The sequence below is a fragment of the Rhinolophus hipposideros genome (genome assembly GCF_964194185.1).
Source record: "Rhinolophus hipposideros genome assembly, chromosome: 8".
Taxonomy (NCBI): Eukaryota; Metazoa; Chordata; class Mammalia; order Chiroptera; family Rhinolophidae; genus Rhinolophus; species Rhinolophus hipposideros.
In genome coordinates, this window is record NC_138054.1 from 17,964,130 (window position 1) to 17,975,352 (window position 11,223).

An 11,223-nucleotide genomic window follows, 5' to 3' on the forward strand; every position below is an offset into this window, starting at 1 on the left:
TGTGTGAATTTTATAATCAAATCTGTGGGTGGAGAAAAAAACCAAAAGACTTATTTGGTTATTTCCGTAGGGATGTTTCTTCCCCTTTCCAACGACTAGTCTTATTTTCTTCCCTTTAGAACCTTATAACACCTGGACACATCAACTGAATAACCTATTTCTCACGCCTACTCCTTAAGCTTGGACATACTGTTTCCTTATATATTGACCTTGAACCAACTCTAAATTTGATTATTAGTCACCCAAATTTTGAATTGGTTGATCAGAAGTGGGTCCCACTAAGCTGGAAAAAAGAAAGTGAAGTACTGTAATCAGATGCTTACAGACACCTCAATGGAACACAACCACCATCAAACATGGGACTTACTATATGTTAACTTTATAATACCTTTACTTGGGTTATGTCACCTGAGGTAGACACCATTGCTGTGCATGAGGAAACGGAGGCACGGAGATATATGGCCTAATATCCTATCGCTTAAATAGCAGACATCCTACAGACACAAGCTAAACATACTCAGTATTCACATCTCCATGTTAAAGAGAAGGAAGTTGCCCTTTCTGTCTCCCGCTGCTGCAAGGAGAGGCGCTGTCACCATGTTCACGCATCTGCAATGGAAGGCGGTGTGCAACTGCTCCAGCATCCTGATCAGAAGGAACAAGCCTACACACAGCACTGAGCCCACTAATGAGAAAGCCTGCAACTCCTCCCGCTGTAACGGGCTGATTCACCGCGAGAATATGGACCTGGAGCGAGGGGCCCACCGCAGAGCTGTGCTGGTCCTCATGAAGTGGAGAGCTAGCCAGTGAAAGCCATCCACCTCCCACAGGAGGACAAACATCAACACGAAGGCTCGGGCTCCCCTCAGCAGCATCCGGAACAGGATCCCCAAGAACAAGTACCGCCCAGGTCTGCGCATGGCCGACACCCACAGCGCCAGGGCCCCTGCGCAGCCAGGAGCCAGTGACACTGAAGAGGAAGCAGGCTCGCCCCACCCACAGCTCCTGAGCACCTTCCTGACCACAAACAATACAGCATAATGTATCAGCTGACTTTCTGCAAATAAACCAAGGAAGGGAGGGAGGGAGGGAGGGAGGAAGGGAGGGAAGAAAGGAAGAAGTTCATGTATAAGAAGGTTACTTTTACCAAGGTCATCCATGCCACTAAGTGGCAGGACTGTACCTGACCTGATAATATCAAGCATTTAAATCTCCCGAATACCAGCCTCATCACATACCTCTCACTTATTCTCCAATGGTAAAAGCCAACCGGCCGTTTAAGGAAATTGACCAGGGCGTGGGAGGTCTATGGCTGCGGCTGGGCTTCCTGTTACTCTCTAGTCCCAACTTCCTGTTAAACTTTATGGTCCTGACTTCCTGTAGGGCGTGTTATAAGGGAACCACTTTGAGAGAGCGCTTGTCTTGCACGTGGATGATGGCCCGAAGGTGTGTGTTCCCACATTACTGTGGTGGTTTTGTTTTCTTTTCCCCAATAAACTCCTTTTTTTTTTTTAAGGCGGGTGCAGCTCACAGTGGCCCATGTGGGGATCCAATCGGCAAACTCGGTGCTATTAGCACCATGCTCTAAACAACTGAGCCTACTGGCCACCACCTGAATAAATCCTCTTTTTGATGAACTATCTAAGAGGTTACTTTTGTCCAATTAACACTATCAGTGAACATTTTCATTATAGAAATGAGATTGGTATCACAGTAGAGGCAAAATGTCAATGTTTAGTGAGTAACAATCCCTACAGAGGAAGGGAGGGGACCCAGATAAGAGAGGAGGTAAGACAGAGGTTTCACGGGTTAGAGGGTCATAAAGCTCCTAACAGTTTCTATACCAGGTATGAAGAGCAAAATAATCAAGAAACGTTTAACCAGTATCACCACACCCTAAATGTCTCAATTCAGCAACATCAGACCAAAATCAGTGAAATGGCTAACATTAAGCTACAGGTGTCAACCTGAGATTCAGCTAAATAATGATATCTTTAAAAATTGCAACTGAAGGGTAATATGCAAAATGTACAAATCTGTCATCAGGCAAACACCAAACCAAGCTGATGTTTCTCTCATACAGATAGAAACTTTAAAAAGGCAGGCCACACATTTAACGGAGAAATACAAAAACTGGTCTAAAGTACAAACTCATGTTACATTACTTGATACTAATTTCCTTATATAACAAGGTAAGACAAATAACCCATTTCACAAATGTAAATATGTCTACATAAAGAGCTTTAATGACAAAAGAAAAGTGATTTGCTAAGAAAACTATAACATTTCATACAAGTTATAAGCAATAGCATTCAAGACACCTTCTTTGAAGATATTACAATACATGGATACATTCCCTCCTTTTGCAACACTCCAGCCCACCAACAAGTACAAACTAAGGGAAAAAAAGACCCTCAAGACCAGTAACTGAGCCTAGGCCTCTAACATAAATATCACAAGAGGGCCCTACGGTAGAAAGTCCAAACTGCCAAACCAGTCATAACTCTGTTCAGTCAGAGTTCCAATAACCAAGGGGCTAAATAGAAAAAGAGGAGATGAAGAAACTGAAAACAAAGACCTCCAACTCTAAATAAGCCAGGAAGGGAAAGTATCAATAGACATGAAGAAAATGAATACTAATACATGCTACAATTTGAATCTAAACATGATTTTACCTTCAACAGAAACTGTTACAAGATCTCCTATGTAAGGGCAAAAATCATACTTCTAAAAAATTCACGGGTCAATGAGGAAGTCACAAATTAAATTTAATTAGAAACAAATGACAAGTAAAAGCACTCTGAACCGAAACTTAAATGACCCAGCTGGGCTGAAGGTGATTTATAAAAGGACTAAAAGGAGACCTGTTCAGCTCAAAGTAGGGAGAAAGCAAATACAGCTACTTCTAGAAAGAAACATTAAATTAACCAATCTTCCCTTAGTCTGTATCTTTTGAAAATTTTTATTCAACATATATAAAGGACTCTTCCTAATAAAAGAAATAACCTATGAGAAAAAAGGGATAAAGAGAAAAAAACAAATGGCAAAGAAACTCATAAAAAAAGTCTCCTCTCCCTAGCAAACAACCAACTGCAAAATAAAACTCCAATGGCATGCCCCTTCACAGACATCACATGGCAGAGGAGACATATCAGTAAAATATTACCACAGGTGTTGTCTGAGAGTTTACTGCCTGTATTTTCTCCTAAGAGTTTTATGGTTTCAGGTTTTACATTTAGGTCTTTAATCCATTTTGAGTGTATTTTTGTAAATGGGGTGAGAAGGTGGTCCATTTTCACATTTTTTTGCTGGTACGAATGTCGGAAAAATTATGTTTGCAAACTCATCCTAGGAAAATTGCTGCATACCTCATTGCTGAATATCACTACTGTCACCTCTGAAGAACTCCTCTTGGGAAGTTATGCACTGACACCAGTGCCCAGTCCACCCTTCAAAGCAATTTTGGAACTCTTTTTCTGGAATGGCCATCAGAGCTGTCGTCTTATTACCCTTGATGTCCTTAATGTCATCAAAATGTTTTCCTTTCAATATTTCCTTCATCTTTGGGTAAAGAATGAAGTCATTTCGGGCAGATCAAGTGAAAGGGAGGGTGTTCCAATACAGTTATTTGTTGACTTGCTAAAATCTCCCTCACAGAAGTGCTGTGTGTGCTGGTGCATTGTGGTGATGCAAGAGCCATGAATTGTTGCTCAAAAATTCTGGTCATCTAATCTTGTCATGAAGCCTTTTTTTAGCACTTTGAATCAGTAAACTCAGGTAACTGTTTGTCCAGTTGGTACAAATTCACAGTGATAATCCCTCTGATATCAAATGTTAGCAACATCATTGCAACATTGTCTGCGAACTTAATTGTCAGACCTCATATCTGTTCTGTTTTTCAGCACTGTTTATTGAATTTACACTGTCTTTGCCCCAGTGTAAAATTTATTTGTCATAGATTAAATGACCATGTCGGCATAGGTTTATTACTGGGTTCTCTATTATGTTCCATTGATATATGTGTCTGTGTTTATGCCGATACCATGCTGTTTTGATTACTATGACCTTGTAGTATAATTTGATATTAGGTAGCATGATGCCTCCAGCTTTGTTCTTCTCTTTTCAAGATTGCCATGGCTATTTGGGGTCTCTTATGGTTCCATATAAATTTTAGGATTATTTGTTCTAGTTCTGTGAAAAATGCCATTGGTATTTTGATAGGGATTCCATTAAATCTATAGATTGCTTTGGGTAGTATGGACATTTTAACTACATAATTCATCCTATCCATGAACATGGTATGTGCATTTATTTATTTGTATCTTCTTTAATTTCTCTCTGTAATGTCTTATAATTTTCTGAGTACAGGTATTTTACTTCCTTGGTTGAATTTGTTTGTAGTTATTTTATTTTATACAATTGTAAATAGGTTTTTTTCTAAATTTCTCTGATAGTTTGTTATTAGTATAGCAAGTGCAAATGATTTCTGAGTATTTATTTTGTATCCTGCTTCTTTTTAAATTCATTTGTCAGTTCTAATATTTTTTGGTGAAATCTTTGGTGTTCTCTACATATAATATCTTGTCATCCACAACTAATGACAGTTTCACTTCTTCCTTTCCAATTCAGATGCTTTTTACTTCTTTTCCTTGTCTGATTGCTGTGGCTAGGACTTCCAGTATTATGTTGAATAAAACTGGTGAAAGCAGATATCCTTTTCTTGTTCCTAATCTTAAGGGGAATACTTTTAGATTTCCCCATTGAGCAGGATGTTAGGTGTGGGTTTGTCATATGTGGCCTTTATTATGTTGAGGTATCCCTGTATTCTCCCTTTCCTGAGAGTTTTATTACAAACAGGTGCTGAAGTTTGCCGGACATTTTTTCTGCATCTACTGATATGATCTGTGATTTTTTTTGATGTGTTTCATGTTAAGTTATTTGCAAATATGGAACCAACCTTGCATCCCAAGAATAAATCCCACTTTATTGTGGTGCGTGATCTTTCTATGTACTGCTGAATTTGGTTTGCTAATATTTTATTGAGGATTTTGACATCTATATTCATCAGGGATATCAACCTATAATTTTCTTTTTTTGTAATGTCTTTGTCTGGTTTTGGAATGAGGGTAATGGCGGCCTTGAAGAATAGTTTGGGAGGCTTCCCTCCTCTTCAGTTTTATGGAATAATATGAAAAGAATACATGTTAATTCTTTTTTGAATTTTTAGTAAAATTCACTTGTGAAACCATCTGGTGCAGGACTTTCGTTTGTTCAAAGCTTGTTGATTACTGAGTTGATTTTCTTAGTAGTAATCCCTCAGTTCAGATTTTCTGTTTTTCCTTGATTCAGCCTTGGAAAATGTTATGCTTCTAGGAATTTATCCATTTCTTCCTTATTGTCTAGTTAGAGTATAATTTCTTGTAGTATATTTGGAAAATTGTTTGTATTTCTGTGCAGTCTGTTGTAACTTCCCCTCTTTCGTTTGTGCTTTTACTTATTTAGGTCCTCTCTATGTTTCTTGATGAGTCTGGTTAAAGATCCATCAGTTTTGTTTATCTCTTCAAAGAACCAGCTCTTGGTTTCATTGATCTTTTGTATAGTCTTCTAGCCTCTATTTTGTTTATTTCCTCTCTGATCTTTATTATTTCCTTGCTTCTACTCACTTTGACTTTGTTTGCTGTTCCTATTCCAGTTCCCATAGATGTAAAGTTATATTATTTATTTGAGATTTTTCTTGTTTCTTGAAGTAAGCCTGCATGGCTACAATTGGCCCTCTTAGGTCTTCTTTTGCAGGGTCCCACAGATTTTGGGTCAATGTCCTTTCATTTTCATTTGTCTCAAGGTATATTTTGATTTCTTCCTTGTTCTCATTGTTAACCTCTTCATTGTTTAGTAGCATGTTATTCCATGTGTTTGTGTGTTTTCAGTTTTTTATTTTTGGAATTAATTTCTAGTTTCACACCATTGCAGTCAAGAGAAGTTACTTGATATGATTTCAATTGTCTTGAAATATTGAAACTTGTTTTGTGGCCCAATATGTGGTCTATCTTGGAAAATGTTCCATGTATATCTGAAAAGAATGTATGTTCTGTTGCTCTAAAAATATCAATTAACTCTATCTGGTCTAGAGCATCAGAGCTGCTGTTTTCTTGTTGATATTCTGTCTGGAAGATCTGTCCAATGGTGACAATGGGGTGTTAAAGTTCCCTATTTTGATTGTGTTACCTTTATGCCAGTCATCATTTGTTTTATATATTTAGGTGCACTTATGTAGGGTGCATAGATGTTTACCAGGGTTATGTTCCCTTATTGGATTGATCCCTTTATCATTAGGTAATATCCTTCATTGTCTTATCACAGCCTTTTTTTTAAAGTCTATTTTGTCTGAAATAAATATCACTAACCCAGCTGTTTTTCCATTTTCATTCATGTGAAAGATCTTTTCCCATCCCTTTACTTTCAGTCTATATGGGTCTTTTGATCTGAGGTTGGTCTATTGTAGACATCCCATATAAGGGTCTTGTTTTCTTATCCATTCATTGTACTCTATCTTTCAATTGATTTATTTACCATTTATAATTAAAGTGATCATTGATAGGTAAATAGTGATCATCATTTTATGATACACATTTTTTATCTTCTTTCCTTTGTTTTCCTCCCTCTTTTTCTTCAAGAAGTCTCTTTAACATTTGTAATACTGGCATGGTGGTAATGATATATTTAGCTTTTTGTTGTCTGGGAAGCTCTATATCTCTAATTTTGAATCACATCTTTTCTGTGTAGTTTTGGTTGTAGGCCCTTGCTTCTCATCACGTTGAATATGTCCTGCTACTCCCTTGAGAGCCATGTCTTGTTCAACGAGATGAGTTTTCTTAATTTCTTTATGTGTTCTTTCCTTTATGGATTCACAGCAAAGCCTAGAGGTCATTGTGCTATTTGCCAGTGTGGCTTATATGGCTCTATGATATAAAGGTTCCTGTGAGATGGGAAGGGAAAGACAAGGGAGGAATCAGGAAAGGGGATGAGAGAAGAGACACAGAGATTCAGAGTTTCTTACCTGTGTTGAGGATGGTTCTGGTCCATAAGAGATGATCAGTCCCTCGTGTCTTGGTCTTGGCTAACAAATTACATTAGTTTAAAAGCTAAGACAGCTTGAGAGAGAATCTGAGTCTGCCTAGGCTGATGCTCCGCTTCTCCCCATTGGCACCCTCCCAGGCTGCTTTGGTAGGCTCGGGGGACTAGAGATGCGCTCCAGAGAGGTTTCAATAGGTCCTTCTTGTGGCATGAAGGAGTTCCAGGAAGAACCCATGAATGATTTAGAAGAGCGCTCAGAATGGTCACTGATACTGTCCAGGGTTCGCCATGTATGGGCATGGTTACAGGAGTGCCATGGCAGGGGACAGCCCAGAGTTGGGAGCCAGAGCCAGGCCGAGCAGAGCCTATTTTGGAGGGCTAAAGTGGAGGCTCTTGTGGAGGACTAGTACAGGGCTAGTAGTGGGACGTCCCAGTGGAGGGCTAGTAGTGGGACCCAGTCAGCAGAGTGAGTTTGTCAGGTTTCCTGGGAATAGTTGTCCTGCTAAAAGTTTCTCAGAATACACACCATTACTGACATCAGTGGTGGATGAAGCCAGGACAGAAGTCTGTGCCCCAAAATTAGATGAGAAAAACTACTGAACGAGGGATCAACAGGAGACAGTAGAGTACAACAGATCACAGGTGCCTATGTGGCTGGCAGAACAACTAAAGGTGCCTTCCAGACCCATCCTGGGAGGTGAGGGATTCAAGGGACAGAGTGGGGGAATAGAATTCCAATATTGACTTTGAGTTGACTGAATATTCACCTGAAAGACTTGAATTTTAAAATGGTAGAAACTATCGAAGAATGCTTTTCTACATACCTGCACCGTTTTTGTTAGCCTATTTTTAATTTTTGTTGTTAACCTGTTTTCCATTTTAAACTACTCTTTTCAAAATCCCTTTATTTTCTTTTTCCAGTTATCCTGCTTGGGATTTCAAGTTTCATTTTACAAGTTTCAGCAGACTTGAACATGGTGTGCTTATTTCCAAACAATTGGTTGGGTATCACAGTTTAAGAAATATTGTCAAAATCTTTAGCAAAAAAAAGAAAAATGCTTCATTCTTAAACTCTTGTTGACAGTTTTATTTCTAAAGACAATCTTTAACATTGGTTGGCTTAATAAGTAATGAGGTGTTTGAATTTCCTATTTTGAGCAAAGCCATCAAATATACTCATGGGTTTGTCTCTCTGATAAAGTAAATCTGAAATGGGTCAAATGTGAAAATATGACTACAAAGAGAAGCAGAATTGATTGCTTCTGATCATTTGCCGCCATCAGGAACATGAGTGCAGTTTGATTATTGGCTGTTACTCACACATTCGGATAATCCCAGTTTCACTTTATGATTATCTCCTTTTTCTCCCATGACATTTTGGCTTTGCTTTTGACCCTATTGTTTATAAATTGGATTCCTATATTCGCTCAGGTTCTCTTTGTTTTGCTTTGGACCCTGGCCTCAGCTATGCAACTCCTAAGTAGTTATGGTGCCTTTAAAATGTCTACAGAGTCTCAGACTTTCCTCTTTTCAAAGGAAAGGACCTCATTCCCTTCCCTTCAGTGAGGGCTGGACTAGTGACTCCTCTCTAAGGAACAGCATGTAGTGGACAGGACGAAAGGTGACTTCTGAGATAAGGTCCTTAAAGGCCTGTGGCTCCTGTTTGCTCTGTGAACCCCTCTCTCTGGGGAAGACAACCAGCATGTCCTGTGGACACTCAGCAAAATGGAGATGACTACAGGGCAGAGAAGCCCCAGCATCAGGAAGGGGGTGCACCCACAAGAGGGTCCTCCCAGGTACAGTGAAGCCTTTGGATGCCTGCAGCTCCGCCTGATCTCTTGACTGCAGCCTCATGAGCCACTCAGTTCTTGTGGAGCCAGAACTAACCTAGAATTGCCCACGCTTGATTCCTGGACCCACAGAAATTCTATGAGATGATAAATGTTCATAGTTGTTTTAAGCTGCTGAGTTTAAGGGTAATCCATTTTACAACAACAGATTCATAACTGGCTTTCTCACAAATATAGACCACTACATATACACGAACCAGAACAAAAATGTGGGTGAATTGGCATTCTCATGTCATCATGAAGACAGCCTTAGGTGCAAGTGGGACCAAGGTAAACCCTTGTAGCCTCATTGCTGGTCACTTGCTCTTTTGTGGGAGTTGCTAAAGCTAAGGATTTTCACTCTGGTGTTTGTCAGCAGCTTGGCTTCCTTGTGGTTGACCACACACTAGGTGAAGCTTATGCTGATTCAACAAGGATGACTAATCAATTCATTACAGGAAGGTGTGGCTTTTGGCTTACATGTATTCTCCTAAAATTTTTAGTCTAAGAAAACTACATTTACTCTGATATTACCCCAATCTCATGCTAGACTATGAAAAGACATATAATAACCAAAAAACTGAAGGACATCTCTCAATGGTTTGGTTCAGGCAGATAATTAGGACACGATGGCCCCAAATCACTGTTTAAAGTTATAAACACCCAATCATATTTCCTCTTAATGATTTTAATTCCACGAAAGGAAGATTTGCTTTTTGAAAATAAAGCTTAATCATGCAGTTAGTTGTCTTTTTCCCAATATATTTCTAAAGCTGGAATATTGTAATTTTATACATAAATATTGTTATAGCAGGATAATTTAATAGAAGATAGCATCTTGATTTACCTGATCCTAAATATATTTTTATAAAGTTAATCTTCTCATAAGGTGATGTCCTAGCAACATAAGGCTATGTCTTTGCTAGGAGAAAAAGTGTGTCCAAATACCTATAAACAAATGTGATGACACTGATAATAATATACTTTGGGAATTAAATGTTAAACACAGGACTATATTGAACTATCCCATAAAATATGTCCCAAACCAGTTTACTCTCTCATAGTCATAACGACAAATGACAATGTCAACGACCAAATACTATTGTTCTCACACTAATAAAGGCAATAATAATTTGTTCATTTTGTAGTTGTCATAGTTAAATTAAATATTATTGATACATAGCTTATGTACACATCAACCTCCATTCTATAAAATTCAAACAAGTTTTGGGCTCATTTCCCCTCCCTACTTTCCCCTGGCAGTCTACATAAGACACTCTTCTGTTTAGGAAGATCACTTCAGAAAGGCTACTGTACCCAACTGAGATTTTTCTGAAGACTCCGAAATACAATTTTTAGATACATCTTTCATATTAAGCTATCTTTAGCTACTTTTTCATGGGTGGCAAGTCCATCCCTGCTACTTGCTCTAAAGAATTGTGTAAGTATTGTGCCATGTATCATACCCTGTTCTACCTGCTGCCGATGCTGCTCCCCAGTATTGGTCAGTCTGGAACTTCTGACACTCACCACAGCCCTGCCGCTCTCTGCAGATGTCCAGTCCTCCCTTCCAGAGGCGTGCTACCCTCTGACATGTCACCAGACAGAACAAGGAGAGGACAGACCGATGGAAGTGCAAGTGGAATCCTGGCTCTGCCACTGTCTCCCAGTCACTAAGCTCTTTACTCCAATTTTCCATTCATCAGACACTTAATAGTATCTATGAAATGAGATAACAAATATCAAATGTTGGGAACAGTGTGGAGTATACGTTAAACCCTCAGTGAATGTTGGCTTTTACTATTATTAAGCTGCAGGAACATGGGACATACACGTGTGGAAAATGAGAAGGCAAACTAATGGCAGAGTCAGTAAAGACAAATAACTGCTGTTTTAAAATCTGACTTAGACGGTCTGTATTCTAACACACACACACACACACACACACACACACAAAGGTTTGTACCAAGTAAATACAATACAGTACAAAGTGGACATGAATTACAGTTTTTCTATTTTTAAACAGACAATGGTAACATACTACAGTCAGCTCACTACACACAAGAATCATGAACAGCAGCTTCGCATTAAAATCTTACCCGATTCATTTACTGATGCTAACCATTAAAGAAAAAAGGTCCTCAGGCTACACGCATGCTCTCACTCTCACAACACATTTATTGCTGTACATCCAGACCAACTGCACAGGCATCTCTGGATTAGGTACATAAAGTTCCTCTGCAGAAATTTCTGCACACGTGAGCCCACAATGTCTCCATTACTGGGAGAATTTTACAAATGAAGAGATGGACAGCAGGGT

General features: G+C 39.0%; 2 protein-coding genes across 2 annotated transcripts in view; both read right to left on the reverse strand.

The window, feature by feature from the left end:
- LOC308501485 (nuclear pore complex protein Nup153-like) overlaps window positions 1-11,223 on the reverse strand; it is a gene marked incomplete at both ends in the record, with an annotated part of 205,121 nt that overhangs the window by 104,195 nt on the left and 89,703 nt on the right. The gene's annotated exons all lie outside the window — the stretch shown is intronic.
- LOC308500905 (nuclear pore complex protein Nup153-like) overlaps window positions 538-11,223 on the reverse strand; it is a gene marked incomplete at its 3' end in the record, with an annotated part of 61,615 nt that continues 50,929 nt past the window's right edge. The window contains exon 15 of the mRNA XM_081056418.1: window positions 538-1,017. Within this exon, the coding sequence (XP_080912544.1) occupies window positions 538-1,017 (480 nt within the window). The remainder of the gene's footprint in view (window positions 1,018-11,223) is intronic.